Below are 16,040 nucleotides of genomic sequence, written 5' to 3' on the forward strand. Positions count from 1 at the left end.
GCATTGAGCCAGGTATGGGAGCTTTGGACATCAGCGACGGGCCAGGCGCTGTCAAGCCTCCAGAGATGCGTCCACATACATCGAATTCTAACCATCAACGACCTCCCCAATATCACCACCATCAGGACCCACTTCCTCCCTTGATCACCAACCGTCAACCAGGGTGGCCCATTGCCGACTCTCCAGCTCAGGATTCATATTCAGCACCTCCTGAGCATGTCACGCCCGAGTTGTTGCCCCCTAAACGCAGTGCAACGATGCCAATGAACGCACCGCCCTCGACGGGCCAGCCAAGATACCCAGGACAGCAATCATGGCAAGAACCCCGTTCTAGCTTTGAGCAAGGAGGTCCCGGGGCCATCCCTCCCAGACCTGCAACCACCACCGGAGTAAAACCAGAGGCCTCTGCACCCCCGAGCGTACCTCCCGTCCCCGAGGAACATAACGCTGCCGCCGCTAGTAAAAGTGACGAAGATAATGACGACACTGACGATTTCTTTGACCACTATCTGGACTCTGGTGATCAGGAAACTGATATGCCCAACTTTAGTGCCATGGACAACTCTGGGGCTGGGGGATCTCGTGAAGAATCCCTGATACGTCAAGACAATTCCAAGGGACCTGATACCTCTCAGGCGGACCGCAAGCCAGCATATACCGCCTATCAGCCGCAAAATGGAATCATACAGCCGTACCGACCACCACCAGTGAGCCAGAGCCAATATGAAGAACCTGGGTACCAGTACGATCAACCTCAAATGTCTCCTCATTTCGCTCCACAAAACGATGGTTATGGCTATCCGGCGGACGACCCTTACTCGAGACCACCGGAAAATCGTGGAATGACCCCACGCCCAGGTCCAGGTCCAGGTCCAGGTCCAGGTCCAGGTCCGGGCTCGGGCAGGCCTGGTTATGCACCGCGGCCTCCTCCGAATCAATACCAGCAACCGATGCCTAACGATATTGGACGCCGGCCATCACTTGATTATAGACACGGGTACCCTAACCCCCAGGATATGCAGATGGGAGGGCGAGGGCAATACCCTCCTCCCGACGCCATTCCTCACAACCGCGTTCCCTTCCGTCCTGGCCTTGATCAAGCGTCGAAGCCGGCGCCGGTGAGACAGTATGACAGTCAGTCAGGTGTTGCGCCACAGCCAAGACCAGGTTCCACCGCCCCACCAGGCGCCGATCCGGGACATATCACCCTCGACGAGCTCAGACGACTCCAGCAAGCTGCTCGAAGCAATCCCTCAGATCACCAAACACAGCTACTCCTCGCGAAAAAACTAGTCGAAGCGTCTGTCTACCTCATCGACGATGGCGGTAGAGCCGACACCAAGACCAGAAACAAGAATCGCGAACGATATATCTTGGATGCCCACAAGATCGTGAAGAAACTCGTGAGCTCGGGCTACCCCGATGCCATGTTTTACTTGGCGGACTGTTACGGCCAGGGCCACTTGGGATTGGAGGTCGACCCGAAGGAGGCTTTCAATCTGTACCAGTCAGCGGCGAAACTGGGCCATGCTGAATCCGCCTACCGGCTTGCCGTGTGCTGCGAGATGGGCCACGAGGGAGGCGGAGGCACAAGAAGAGATCCCATGAAGGCCGTACAGTGGTATCGTCGAGCCGCCGCCTTCGGGGACACCCCTGCAATGTACAAGATGGGAATGATATTGTTGAAGGGCCTTCTGGGGCAGGCGAGGAATCCTAGAGAAGCGCTATCGTGGCTGAAGCGGGCAGCTGAACGTGCCGATGCAGATAACCCCCACGCGCTTCATGAGCTGGCACTCCTTTATGAGAATCCCAGCGGAAATGACGCCATCATCCGCGACGAAAATTACGCACTGGAATTGCTGCATCAAGCTGCAGATCTGGGGTACAAGTTCTCCCAGTACCGTCTTGGCGCTGCTTACGAGTACGGTCTCATGGGCTGCCCCGTCGATCCGCGCCAGAGCATCTTCTGGTACACGCGTGCCGCTGCGCAGGGAGAGCACCAGAGCGAGCTGTCGCTCAGCGGATGGTATCTCACCGGAGCGGAGGGCATTCTCCAGCAGAGCGACACAGAAGCGTATCTCTGGGCGCGCAAAGCCGCTGTAGCCGGATTGGCGAAGGCGGAATATGCGATGGGTTATTTCACCGAGGTGGGGATTGGCGTTCCTGCGAACCTGGAGGATGCAAAAAGATGGTATTGGAAGGCATCATGTAAGAAATATTCTTCCTCCAGACTTTTATACGTTGGAAATGTTGGAATGCTAACGGTTTCTTTTTTGTTCTTTTGCAGCACAAAATTTCCTCAAAGCCCGTGAGCGTCTTGAGGATCTGAAGCGTGGCGGCGCGAAAATGCAGAAGACAAGGGTATCGCGGTCAGCTGTCAGCAAGCAGCATCAGAATGATGGAGACTGTGTTTTAATGTGAATGACGCACACTCCGTAGTCCCGCAGTACCTTTAAGCCATTGTGAACAGTCTTTTTCGACACAACTGTTATTGGTTTCTCGCACTTCCCCTCAACGATAGACCTCCGGCAGGCCTATTTTGCTTTTTCCTCTTTTTCGGACCGCCTTTCAACATATCTACCTTTGGCAAACGTACATACATAACATCCCGTGTTGGATCTGTCTTCGGGTACTTTTCATTCGAGCGCGTCTTGAGTCCGTACGGAGCCCAATAACTTGTGTTACCCCGTTTTTGTTTTTTTTCTTTCTCCCTATTTTTACTCTGAGACGAAAATCTCGCATGCTGACCTGATCGAGCATATTTGAAGAAACAAACGAGTTGCATGAGGAAGTGGATACTAATGAAAGAAAATGCCGGGCCGGATATGGGTTGTAATATAGATATCACTCCGTGCAGACGTTGCCCATTATGAGGTCTCAATTAACGTAATCTATCGCTGAACCGATCACTTCTATACACATACAAAGCGCAATAACTTGCAGCATTTTTACGTTCATCTAGCGAGCAGGAATGATAATACAGACAGACAGATCGAATGTCATCTTTGGTGCCCAGTATTATAGCTTTCGCGAGACTTGACAATCCGTTAACAATTGTTTCATACGAGCTAAACTCGATCCGTCTGCTTAGGGACCACGGGCCACCTCATAAACATCTGAACGGCTATGTACAGGGTAAAGTATCCTCCAGAAGTCCCAACGCAGCTGATAATCTCGAGCTTGCGAGGGGCATGCCGGAATCAATAGAGGCGAAAAAAAAAAAGGATAACAGGAGCAATGTTGCAGTTCAGCATGATATCTAGCGCCTAGCTTGTTAGATGCCTTCCGAACCAGGCTCTCTGCCGTACAATCTTTGTAATCCGCTAAGACATCCAAATGTGACGAGCTATCAGCAAATTGAGCCCATCACGCACGGAGTGCTCATTCGAGCTTGGAAATGTCTTACCGGTCGCCAGGCCATTGCTACCCCCCCCCCCCCCCCCCCCCCCCCCCACCCCGCACCGCAGCGCCTTTCAACCGGAGTTGTGCGGAATAAGACTGAAGCCAGGATCATGACGACCGCCCTTGAGCCTCAGCACTCTCTCCTCCCCGCTCCTGAACTCCCCAACATACCAGTACAGCGGATTGTTTGGATCTGGTTGCTCGACCGGCTGGATGGTGAAACGTGCATTAGACCTGGCAATCACCTCGAAAAAAGATGACGCGCTTGGGGTGACGACCGCCTGCGCGCCGGCCTTGATCTCTGGGAAATGGATAAAACCGTCGGCTACCGGGTGTTTGATAGTGTACCACGAACGGTCAGAATCGACCCTGGTGAAGAGCCAATCTTTGTGCAGGCGTTGGTCTACCCTGTCGAAACCAACGCGTACGGTGGTCGAATTGGCAGCGGGAGAAGATATCGCGGTCTCGCCGAAGTAGTCCTCGAGAATGGAGAACAGTCCCTCAAGGCTTACGGTGTCGGCGGCGAGACAGCTCGAGAGGAACAGGAAGAAAAGATAGAGGATATGCATTTTGATCAGAGGAATGCAGTTCAATCCTGATGGGGAAATAATGGGAACTTGTGTGAATGCCTCTTGACTTATAAAAAGGGGAGGGACGGGCGACGAGATAGGAGCTTTTTATATCTGTCCATTACGAGGCGGATATGCAAGAGAAACCTCACCTTGAAGCCGGCCAGGGGATCTCGTATCGCAGGGGAGAGAGAGGTTCTCCGCGCCGGCCTCCGGGCAACGGTGGATTTGCCGCTCCGACATCTGCTTATCACTCAGGTTTAGTAAACCTCGTGCAGGCAAAAATCACAGATAATCCATGTAGGCTGTCTTTGCGAATGCATGCACACTTCAGACGACATCCGAGAGACCCGTACGGCGCCTTCATACCCAAGCGAAAGCCGATGAGAAGAGGGATAGTGAGTACTCAATAGCTTGCATAGGCAGCTAGCTTCTAATGTGTGCGTGGAGCACAGGAGAATGCTTCCCTCGACGGACGAAAGATACGACGAAGTTGTGAGAATAGAGGGCAACATTGTCTGTATGCCTGTAGAGAAGTGATATTTATAGCCATTGAGGAAAAAAATGCAACACAGCCCCAGGTGCAAGACATCGAGCAGCAGGGATCATTCGAGTGAGGTTCGTAAAACCCCCTTGGCATCACCCCACCGTCAACCTGGCAGCGAGAACCTTCCAGGGAGGGACGATGAGAATGTCACTCTCCGCCTTCTCCAAGTCAAAGCGGCACAGGCACCCATCTGGAAAAGGCCGGAAGCTGGTGGAACGTCCATGTTCAAACCTTGGGAGATTGGAGAAAGGTAGCCTTCATCGTGCTGATGACTGGGCCGCGGGCAGCAGGAGGCAAGGCTGGGCTGGACCGTATCTGATGGCAGGGCTGGTGATTGCATGACCTACTTGTCATACTCCTTCCAGCCATATGGAGTGAATGTCGGATGCCACACACTCCAAACGGATTGGATAAGACGATGCAAACAATGCAGATATCTCCTGGCAACGTAATAATCCTGTAAAAATAAGTGGAAAGTTTGAGGGAAAGTTTTAGGAAACAGGAAAGCTACCATGGAAGATGTGAACCGTCACAGGTCCGGAGTGCCTGAGAAGGAAAGCCAGAGCCGGTGATTTATTCTGAGCATGGAACCGCTCTTGTGCCATGGGATTCAAAGCAAAACCAGTCTTGCGATATGATCGTTGTAGGAATTAGTTCAAATAGCTAGAGAAACAAAAGATTTAGTTGGAAGTTCCGACACAGGAATTTCTAAAGGATTTGGAATACAAAGAGATCAACTAATCCATAGGAAATGGGCAAACAGGCTCCATTGTCCTAAGATCGACCTAGGTATAATGGGTACCTAGATGTACACAGGCCAAGATGCAAAGAAGCTAAGGGACAGAGTGGTTGGACCAGAGATCTCTTTATCCCATTGCAGACACCGAGTTCGGTCCTCTACGTACCGATATATGTACTATATGACTTCTAACATGGTGACGTTCGTAACCGTTCATCCATAACAGATTCTTGGATACTGTCGCGACAGGGGCCTCCAAGGGGCAACGTTAGCCAATACCACCCCCCTGTCCGACGCGATCGGCCTTGCAGCCGTCTCAGGTGCAGGAGATGAGAGTAGTACGCTACTCTGTGGTAATATGCTGCAAGGCAGGACCCAGCGTTCGCACTCTTGAACGACTGATGGTGTGATCATCTGGCGAATGATCCTTATCTAACACGCCGGCGCGTCCTTACGGACAGCAGAGGCCAAAGGAAGTCGACTCTGCTCCACATTGTAATCACAGCTTCAAGGTAGAGTTCCAGACCGACAGCCGATCGGATTGGTATCCATGTTTCGATGTAGTTTCTACCAATTGAGGCTGTTCGACGGGAGGTGTTCAAGAGTGATATTTGGTGTCCGGATGTGGTGGTATGTAGGAGTGCAGTTGTAGCCGGTTGCAATCCCGGCTCAAGAATCATGTTTCAGGAGACCATTCAGGAATTCAATCATTCTTCCGAAGAACGAGAACAGGATTCAAAGTATATCAAGATATCCTGGACGACATTGCCATTATTGTCCCACCAAGCTAGCTACGCAAAGATGGGTGTGCACCACCATCTCCGTCCGACTCGTCGCGGCGAAAAACGATGTTTGTTTACTCCGTCTGTTCTCCGTCGATCAGCCGCACTATGCAGCCAAGACTCTTGGCGGGCAGAGCAAGCCACTCCCTAGCCACAGCTGATGAGTTTTCTCGCGTGCTGAGTCAGCGATAAGGCGCTGATAAGATCGTGAAGTCAAAAAAATATCTCAAACGGCTTCAACGTCTTGCGCCGTCAGGGCTTCGGCTGTCTGCTTTTGTTTTGTTGTTTTCACTGTTCTATCGCTCTTCATTGTGTCCTTCTTAAACTTTCTGCATTTCCAATTTTTGAACCGTTTTTTTTTCCTACTTGGTTCTGATACTCCTTTTGATACCCTTTTTCCCTTGTTTGTCTTAAAAAAAAGTTTGATCCCCCCCCCCCCCCCCCCCCCCCCCCGCGGATAATGCCCCTCGTTCAGATGGAGGCGACGACGTCTCACCCCACGATGGTCTCCAAAACTCCGTCGTCGGTTCATCCCACCGAAGCGGAGGTCTGTTCTCTTTTAAAAACTATTCTCGAGGCACAGACGTCCGACCAGTCGCTGGATGCCTCCTACGCCCTCACGAATCTACTCATCCAGACCGTCGGTGCCAGCGGCCTGCATGACTATGGCTTACTCCGCGAGATTAAAAAGGCAGCGACCGACAAGAAAAGTGGGGCGAAGAGGGAGAGTGCAATGTTAATACTGGGTGCTCTGTTCGAGAGGTTTCCATCTGAACATCCGCTGAGCGAGGTTATTTTCTTGATCGAGGACGGGGGCTTGCTGCATCTGGCTTTGGACCTGCTTGCGGATAAAGGTGCTGTGGTGCGGGAAGCCGCGCAGTATGCCGTCGATGCCCTGTTTGCAGGTCTGAAGGAAGAGTCCCTGGTAGCTGCTTTGCTCCCCGCGCTGTCGAGGTATCTCGGTAAGCCTACCGGCAAGTGGCAGGGTACGGTGGGCGCATATAAGCTGGTGGAGAAGATGGCGAACAAGGCCAAGATTGGCACGGAAACCAAGGAGAAGGAGCAGTTGAAGGATTTGCTCCGTGAGTCCATGGGGAAAACATTAAAGGACCTCATCCCCATTGTCGAGTCCGGCATGCACGATTTGAAAAATGAAGTTGCGAAACAGGCCGTGAAGACCATGTCGGCGCTCACAACGTTGATCGATAACGATGATGTGACCCCTCGGATCCCACTCCTGCTTACTTCCATGGAGAAGCCGTCCGCTCAAACTCTTCAAAAGGCGATCCACGCTCTCTCGCAGACCACGTTCGTTTCTATTGTGACGTCTCCCGTGCTTGCCCTCCTTACGCCTCTTCTCGAACGGTCTCTTAATACACCCTCTACCACTCAGGAGGTGCTCCGACAGACCGTAATAGTCGTGGAGAATCTTACCAAACTCGTGCACGACCCTGTCGAGGCGAGAACATTCTTACCAAAATTAAAACCTGGTGTGCAACGAGTCAAGGATGGTGCTTCTCTGCCTGAAGTACGCGAGATTGCCACACGAGCTATGGACGTTATTCAAAAGGCTATGGGAGAAGATGGCGTTGCGGAAGGATCAGTGCCACAGACGACAGTCGACGACGTTCTGAAAGTCTTAGAAACGCAGGTTAAAGCACATGGTGGCATTATTCGAGCCCAAGACTCGTCCTTTTGGAATATTACAAAAACATATGTTTCCGAGATGGTGCGCGACGATGTAAATTCCCGTCAGCTAGATCGCATACCTCTTTGTGTAAGTCCGTACCTTCGTTCACTAGTGAAGGACGACCAGCAGGATGCGATAGCGTCTGCGCTCAAAGCCCATTTTGTCGAGGAAGACCAACGGAAACACGGAATGTCTGTCCAGGAGGACGATGGCGAAGTTGAGATCGTCAATGCTGATTTCTCGCTTGGTTATGGTGGCCGACTTCTTCTTTCACATGCGAACCTACGCTTATTGAAGGGCCATCGATACGGTTTGTGCGGAAGAAACGGTGTTGGAAAATCTACTCTCATGCGCAGTATCTCGGAGGGTAAATTGGAAGGTTTTCCTTCCAAGGATGTCCTCAGAACTTGCTTCGTCGAACACAACCAAGGCGAAGACGCCAATCAGACCGTGTTGGAATTCCTGGTCAATGACCCTGAGCTCGCTGGGGCCGGCCGCGACACGATATCGGAGGCGCTCAACGAAGTCGGGTTCAACCCACAACCCGGCGGACGACAGCATCAAGCGGTGAATTCACTCTCTGGTGGATGGAAGATGAAGCTGGCTCTTGCACGTGCCATGATCATGAAAGCTGATGTTCTCCTGCTCGACGAACCGACTAACCATCTGGATGTTGCCAACGTGAAGTGGCTTGAAGAATACTTAAAGAAACATACAGATATTACCAGCTTGATTGTCAGCCACGACTCTGGATTCTTGGATGAAGTCTGCACAGATATATATCATTACGAACAAAAGAAGCTGGTTCTTTACAAGGGCAATCTTGCCGCGTAAGTTCCCATTCTCCAGATGTAGGGTCAGAACACATCCACTGACCTGTTAATAGGTTTGTAAAACTCCGGCCGGAAGCTAAGAGCTATTACACATTGTCTTCTACCAATGCACACTTTAAGTTCCCGCCTCCCGGGATCCTTGCCGGTGTCAAATCACAAACTCGCGCCATCCTCAGAATGACAAATGTCTCATATACATATCCAGGAAACTCCAAGCCCTCGCTTTCCGATGCATCCTGTTCCCTCTCTTTGTCATCCCGTGTTGCAATCATCGGTGCCAATGGTGCGGGAAAGTCAACGCTTATGAAGCTGCTAACCGGCGAACTCATCCCGCAATCCGGTAGAGTCGAAAAACACCCAAATCTTCGAATTGGCTATATTAAGCAGCACGCTTTGGAGCACGTCGAGATGCACATGGAGAAAACTCCTAATCAATATCTACAGTGGCGCTATGCGAATGGAGATGACCGTGAGGTCTTGATGAAGCAGACACGCGTGCTCACAGATGAAGATCGAGCACAGATGGAGAAGCCAATAGATTTGGGAGATGGCAGGGGCCCACGCCGGGTCGAGTGCTTGATGGGAAGACAAAAATATAAGAAGAGTTTCCAATACGAAGTGTAAGTTCAATGTTATTGCGTCATGCATTCACAATGCTAATTACCTCCGTCTGTGTAGGAAATGGGTTGGGCTTCTCCCCAAGCACAATGCTCAAATCTCTCGTGAAACGCTCCTTGATCTTGGATTTGCCAAATTGGTACAGGAATTCGATGACCACGAAGCTTCTCGGGAAGGCCTTGGCTACCGCATCCTTGAACCGAAGGTGATCTCGAAACATTTCGAAGACATCGGACTCGATCCCGAAATTGCCAACCACAATGAAATCTCCGGTCTCTCCGGTGGCCAAAAGGTCAAGGTCGTGCTCGCAGGAGCTATGTGGAATAATCCCCATCTCCTCGTCCTCGACGAACCTACTAACTTTTTGGATCGTGATTTCCTGGGTGGTCTCGCCGTTGCGATCCGGGAATTCAAGGGTGGTGTCGTGATGATTTCCCACAACGAAGAATTCGTTGGCGCTCTCTGCCCTGAGCAGTGGCACGTCGCCAACGGGAAGATTACCCATAAAGGCAGCGCGGCTGTTTCGCTTGATCGGTTCGAAGACAGCTCGCACGCGGCCAGCCCCGCGGCCAGCAGCGCTGTTACTAGCGCCAATGTATCGGCTGTGAATTCTGGCGCTGAAGATGCCGGCGAATTGAAATTCAGAGCGAAGAAGAAGAAGAAGTTGACCAGAGCACAGCTGAAGGAGAGAGAGGTTAGGCGAAGACTCCGACATATTGAGTGGTTGAGTAGCCCCAAGGGCACACCTCATCCACCAGATACGGATGACGAGGGATAGTTTGCTCCCTCTTTATCTTGCTTTTTTTTTTTTTCTTCTTTTTTTCTTCTTTTTTTCAGCTGTTGTTATGTGCGGGGAGGATGATTTTGCGGATCTCCTAAAAAGGAGATTTAAACAGGTTTTCGATATCCTTTGAATAGACTAATTGGTATATCTTGTCTGTTTGTGCTTGCTGGTCTCACGCTTGTCTTTGGACTGTGAAAATTGGGTTGATCATTCGGTTCGTGTGTCATCAGTTAGTTTTAGCTAGCCTGGGTCCATGAATTTGTGCGGATATAAAAAATTCTACAATGCTTATCATCATGAAAACACAGAGTTACATCTAACAACCCTCTTCAAACCCTCTTTCATCTCCGGCCTCTTTTCCAACAACCGTCGAAGGGCCCCCACAAACTCTTCCATCTCACAGACCAGCTCCGCATCCGCAGCAATCGTTGCCAGGCACGTGATATCTGAAATATCACTATGCTCTTTCCGACTCCCTTCCCTTTGAGCTGTGATGTTACCTTCTCACGCAACAGCCACGCCACACTCATAACCCGCACATTTACCTTATTCGCCACAGCTTCTAAATTATATTGCGGCCGACCTGGCCAAGCTTGCACATCGAAAATCTCGATCTCCACCAGCATCCGCTGCCGGCTGCAGGCGAATGGCGGGTATTTCAAAACCGTACTGCGACACAGAAGTAAACTTTTCTGGGAATCTGCGCGGGAGAGCTTTCGAGATGGACTCTGCGCTTATGTCCCTTTCCCTGTCCGGTTGGATGATAACGTCGATGTCGGCGGTAGGGTGTGCGGTGATGCTGTATGACCAACCTATCAGAACGTTGTTAACTTCTTTGTAGCAGCGAGAATTAAGTTAACCTGTTCCCTATAGCAAATAAAATTATCGAGTCTGGCACGGGGAAGGGATAATGTATATTCTGAGAGGACACTTCCTAAATCACATAAGGCTTGACGAGTCATTATCCTCCTGAGTCCGATGGTATGGCTGAGTACTGGCGCGGTTTGCTTCCAAGAGAGGTCCTTCAAAGACCAAGGCCATCAAGGGATTAATGTTTTGCCAGCTCGGCGAACACATAATCGTACATATCTTGATAGAAGCTACCACGTACGGAGAATCAAATATCACGAATAATAGAATATTTTATTGCTGGCACGATCAAGTCCGCTCAAATTGCGGCCGAAAATCTGATGTAAAGATCCACCAGTTATTAAACCGAGAATTAAAAAGCCCCGAATCCAAATCGCACGCTCCCAGATGATATTTGCCCCTGTTCGGCATAATTTCCGTACCTGCTCATTCCGCTTCAACACTAATATCGACTGTGGCCTTCTTCTGTGCGGTCTTGTTTCCCGGTAGCGAAGCCGTACAGGTGACTGTGTACGTCGTTTTGGGCATCACCGGTGCTCTAACCCCTGATTTCATGCTAATGCTACCTTCATCTGAGCCGCTTGTCTTGATCAACTCAAAGACATTTGCGTTCAAAGCTGGCGAAATACTCCACTGCAGCCCTGCGCTGGTAGACTGGGTTTCATCCCACATAACGCCATTCACTTCATCCTGAGAAGCACAAAGGTCAGTGTATTTTGAAACACTTATTTCTTTACTTTTCTTTTTTTCTTTTATTAAATGAAAACCAAGAAGAAGGAAAAGACACAGGGAGGGGAGGGTCTTCCTTACTGCATTTCCTTCTATGAGTGTCCATGGGTTATGCATATAGGAAAAGTCAACAGGGCCAAGAGGCTCCATATTGAACATCCAAAGGTAAATATAACGGCCTTTGCTAATGTCAGACTCCTTAACAACTTTGAGGCCTCTTGGATCCTTGGAGTTTGGATCGGACTCTAGTGCCAGGAGATTGGATTCATGTTTGATCCTGCAAAGAGCAGTAGAGAGCTGTTGAGATTCAGGGTCTTTCTCTGGCGCTGCAGCCACTTCGATATTCCAATAGGTCTGTTTGACCAACTTCGCATACTTGTCTGGTTCATCTTTGCGACTAGGCAGCTGGATAAGGGTCAACTTGGTCTGGTCGTTTTCTGCGCGACCAATGAACCAGACAGTGCGGTACTTGTTACCTTCATCGTCGGTGAAATATTTCTGTGTCGATATTTGGCTTTCGCCGTTCCCGTTGGTCTGCAAACTCCAAACGTCGTCAGTGGTAAAACCAAGTGTCTGGCCGTAGGCCAACGTCGCTGGCGGCTCTGTTCCAGTGAGTTGGAGATAAACCTGTTCGCTGGGGCTTGCATCCGGACCAGCTCCTTGTATACTCAGCCCAACCCGCGATAGCTCTCCTTTATCTGAGGTGATGACATCGAAATAATCGATAGCGGTGTGCTCCATGTACAGCTTAGCTGGTTTAACGTGGTTGTTTATGAATTGTTCTACCGGATTCGGAGGCTCTATCAATGCAATCAGCGTCACGGTCCACAGAATAAAGTTATTCTTGGATATCACCCTCACTTTTCTTGAACAAATATATCACGTAAATAATCACGCCCACGACAGCGAGAACAACTGACAGCGGTCCTGCCAATGTGCCAACATATGACAATATCGGGGTAACCATAGACGGAACTATGCCCGTATAAATTCGTGGTTAGCTGACCATAAGTCAAACGGCGCGGAAAATGGGAAATTTTAATCTCTCTCATGTACGTACGCCAGCTAGCCCCGGCAATCCAGCCAGCAACAATGCCGAGGAGTTGAATTGCTGAAGATAGAATGAGCATCAGATGATATGCAGTTTCAAGCGGCTCTTGTGCTTTAGCCAAATCCATAGAGGCGAAAACAAGCCCAGTTACCGCCAGCACGATGCTATCACGGATATGTCAGCCACACTGCTCCAGATACCTTGATTTCGTCAACTTACCCTGCTACTGATGCAAGAATCTCCGATATATTCCGACCAAATATCTTTGCGATCTGAGAAAATTGCTTCACCGGAATAATCTCTTCTAGCATTTCTATCCCTAAGACCTGTTTCGCTGTTCGGGTGAAATATTTCGCGAAGGAAGCCGATATCTTTAATGCCGATAGTCAGTTGGGAGGGAATGCGTAATATTTGTGTGCACGTAAACCAGCAATAGGTTCGTACCTTATTCGCAGCATCCGGGATTTCACTCATGAACTTATCAAATTTAAAGAAAACTTTCATGACGTCTTTCAGAGTAGATATATGCTCGAAAAGGCCCGCTATTGTAACAATACCCCGTGCGATTCTGAAGCCCAATCCACCAACAAGACCCACAATAGACCTGGAAATTCGATGAATGTCAGGAATACAACGGGTACATAGAGGATATGAGCGTACACTTACATTACCCACGAGGCTCTCTGAGCATCAGACATTTCACTCCACCCTCCGGTGAAGAATGGCATGGCGATCATTGCCGCTGCGGACAAGGTTTGTATAGTCGTAAAGAGTCCTCGTGCACGACTCCCCAATGCTTTGTACCAGCCCGTTTCGGTGACTATATTTTCCCATTTGCCCATAAGAACGCTCCAACTTGCAAACCCTCCTGCGAGAGCCTGGGCAGACCTCAAACTCAACTGGAAGTTTCTCCGCAGCTGGTCGTTCTCGAAAAGCTGCTTGGCTAGCTCAGCCTGCTGGGCTATTTCTGGAGTGCTGCTATTCTTATTCTTCTCCCAGAATTCGTACAGGGCAGCCTTGACGAGGGAGTCGTAGTCACTGCTGTTTCTGTCGAGATCCACCAACTGGGGAATAATACTGGACATTTGGAACAGTCGAACTGCATCATTAAAAGCCTCCATAAACGAGCGGCCGCCCTCCGCTGTGTTGACCTGGTCATTTTCAACGGTGCCGAATATTGAATTAAGCTTTTTGATTTGTCTCCCGACGCTTTCGGACAGTGTGCCGTTGATATATTGTGAATACCACTGAGGAATAGCTGAAAACTCAACCCAATATAGAACCATATAAGCCCAGTATAACTTCTTCCGCTTTGCCCATGCCGCAAGATTCTCAATATCTGCTTGCGCTTTGGCTAGATCCGCCTCATAGTCAGGATTAGTAGGTTTCAGATCTTCACTTGTTTCAGCCAGCCGATTTTTCAGAACGTTCGCTATGTTATCGATATCACTTGAGTAATTTTTGTTCTGCTGGTCGTCTAGGAAATCGCGAGTGGATGGAAACATTTCCAGATAATGCATTCGATATAGCGCACTGGAATGTCTTTTGTACACTTCATCATCCGTGGGTAGTGAGCCCAGCAATTTTTCCGCTCTCTTTGCATTGCAGACGGCGCCTTCATCCAGTGTACCTAATGTAGGATCAGCTATAAGCTCTCTTAACGTTGGTGGCCTCCTGACAACTTCACTTACTCGTCCCAAGCACTGTGGTCAGGTAAGGTACTTGCAGCTTTTTATAAAATATATAGTTGTCTGGATGATCATCTGCGATTGCTTTTACCTTGTCTGGCAAAATAATGGGTGTGGCACTGATGAACGTTTTCCGAAGATCCTCATCCAGGTAGTACTTGATAATTTCGTAGAAATCCTCCATAGCTCGAGACGCAGCCTCATCGCGGTACTCGCCAATTTCCGGCACCCATTTCATCGGATCGTTGTTGAGGAGAGTCGTAACCTCGAGGGGTGGATCGGCAGTGTTGATACTTTTTTCCCTATTCTCCAAAAAGTCAAACAGACTAGAAGCTTGCTTTTTATTCTTCCCTGAAGCCAGCAACGGCAAGGCTGAAGAGACGGGCAAGTCCACTTTCCCACTAACAGCATAAACATGACTGGTGTCGTTGCCTTGGTCCTTCCACTCGTAGGCTCCGTTAAAAGTGCCCCCGAAATCTTCAAATTTCACGACGAATAAATCTGGAAAAGCCGAACGAACGGGCTGGTTAGCACGTTCACCAGGTGGCGGCGGAACACTTGAAGTAGTAGTTTGCATAATGTCCCCTTGCATGATGCACGAGTATCCAATGCCATTTTTGAGTTCGAGCAAAGTTTCAGGATCCGAAGCTAGTTCGCACATAGTCAGTATTACATGATGTAGTTGCACTTAATAGACGCAAAGTTGACGGCAGCGGTATTAAATATATCCTTACCTTTGTCATGAAAGAAATTCTCGATAAATTTCCGTGGCATGATAGGGTCATCCTGAATTACCACCCGATATCCAAATACCAATGATGATTCCCAGGTGGCATTGGCCCATTCCCCGCTACCAGTATCCCACTTTAATGAATTGTCGGCAGAGCTTCTATATGCCCCAGCGTTGTGTGAAATCTTTACTTGAAAGTAAAGCGGTGATGGAATAAACGTTGCTTTGAAAAGGCGACAGTTGATTTCCAAATGGCCCGCGGGCACTCTGGATTCAAAATTAACATAACCGGCCACCGGCACCTTCTGCCTCTCGCCGTCGACGTCAAGGTCCAAAGTAGTAGAGAAGGTATACGTTTTGGTGCTTGTGGACAGGGTGACATCTTGAGGACCAATGTGGTGGTTCCCTAGCAGTATGCCACCCGCCGCATCACCCAGACGGCCAAACACAATAGTCAAATCGTCCAGAGAGCGATCGTGGGAGGCAGTCGCATCGGTGAATTTGACTTTGTATGCTCGTGGGACCCCATGTGCCCTGGTCCGAGGATCAAATGCATCTGGAAGACATGGTCAGTGTGATGTTCGGATTATCAACGGCAAAGGGGTCCTTACCATCGACTGTACCCTCTCCGAGAAGCGCTGACCTATAGCGCCTGTTCCTTTGCCGCCGATGCAAACGAACTTTGCTCAAACTCGAAACTTGCGATGCGCCGCTTCCCAAAAAGACATTGTTCCAGCTAGTAGAGTGCAATAGAAGATTGTCCATTACTGCTGGCGTAGTAATTTAGAGAAGTTGATCTCAATACCATGAAAGATAAATTAATGCCAGAATCGAGCACAAGTCTTCGTGGGACACCGTGAGACTGAGTTGCTGGGAATCTCGGGGCTTTCTTCCACATATATATCATCTTTGGACAAAGGATGGACACCCTTCCCAGAGTTAGTCCGTCAACTTAAAGCCGAGGGACCAAGTGCTCTTCCATGATATCACAAACCTACCCGGTTTCGG

At 49.7% G+C, this 16,040-nt stretch overlaps 4 protein-coding genes across 4 annotated transcripts; 2 read left to right on the forward strand and 2 right to left on the reverse strand.

Moving 5' to 3' along the window:
* Window positions 1-5: 5 nt before the first annotated feature.
* D8B26_007159 (uncharacterized protein) lies at window positions 6-2,421 on the forward strand (the record flags this gene model as incomplete). The annotated part of the gene is made up of 2 exons (XM_003071999.2): window positions 6-2,208; window positions 2,288-2,421. Exons 1-2 carry the CDS (start codon window positions 15-17, stop codon window positions 2,419-2,421), a joined length of 2,328 nt encoding a protein of 775 aa, XP_003072045.2. The 5' UTR covers window positions 6-14.
* Window positions 2,422-3,473: 1,052 nt separating this feature from the next.
* Window positions 3,474-3,971, reverse strand: D8B26_007160 (uncharacterized protein; the record flags this gene model as incomplete). Its single annotated transcript, XM_003072000.1, has 1 exon — window positions 3,474-3,971. The coding sequence occupies one exon, from the start codon at window positions 3,969-3,971 to the stop codon at window positions 3,474-3,476; it is 498 nt and encodes a 165-aa protein (XP_003072046.1).
* A 2,543-nt stretch (window positions 3,972-6,514) lies between these two features.
* Window positions 6,515-11,524, forward strand: D8B26_007161 (uncharacterized protein; the record flags this gene model as incomplete). Its single annotated transcript, XM_003072001.2, has 4 exons — window positions 6,515-8,559; window positions 8,616-9,182; window positions 9,241-10,765; window positions 10,838-11,524. The coding sequence occupies 3 exons, from the start codon at window positions 6,515-6,517 to the stop codon at window positions 9,956-9,958; spliced, it is 3,330 nt and encodes a 1,109-aa protein (XP_003072047.2). The 3' UTR covers window positions 9,959-10,765; window positions 10,838-11,524.
* On the reverse strand, window positions 11,113-15,797 carry D8B26_007162 (uncharacterized protein; the record flags this gene model as incomplete). The annotated part of the gene is made up of 10 exons (XM_003072002.2): window positions 11,113-11,524; window positions 11,645-12,363; window positions 12,425-12,538; window positions 12,624-12,778; window positions 12,834-12,985; window positions 13,059-13,218; window positions 13,281-14,244; window positions 14,306-14,950; window positions 15,037-15,588; window positions 15,644-15,797. The coding sequence occupies 10 exons, from the start codon at window positions 15,795-15,797 to the stop codon at window positions 11,261-11,263; spliced, it is 3,879 nt and encodes a 1,292-aa protein (XP_003072048.2). The 3' UTR covers window positions 11,113-11,260.
* Between the last annotated feature and the right edge of the window lie 243 nt (window positions 15,798-16,040).

The sequence above is a fragment of the Coccidioides posadasii genome, chromosome 4 (genome assembly GCF_018416015.2).
Source record: "Coccidioides posadasii str. Silveira chromosome 4, complete sequence".
Lineage (NCBI taxonomy): Eukaryota > Fungi > Ascomycota > Eurotiomycetes > Onygenales > Onygenaceae > Coccidioides > Coccidioides posadasii.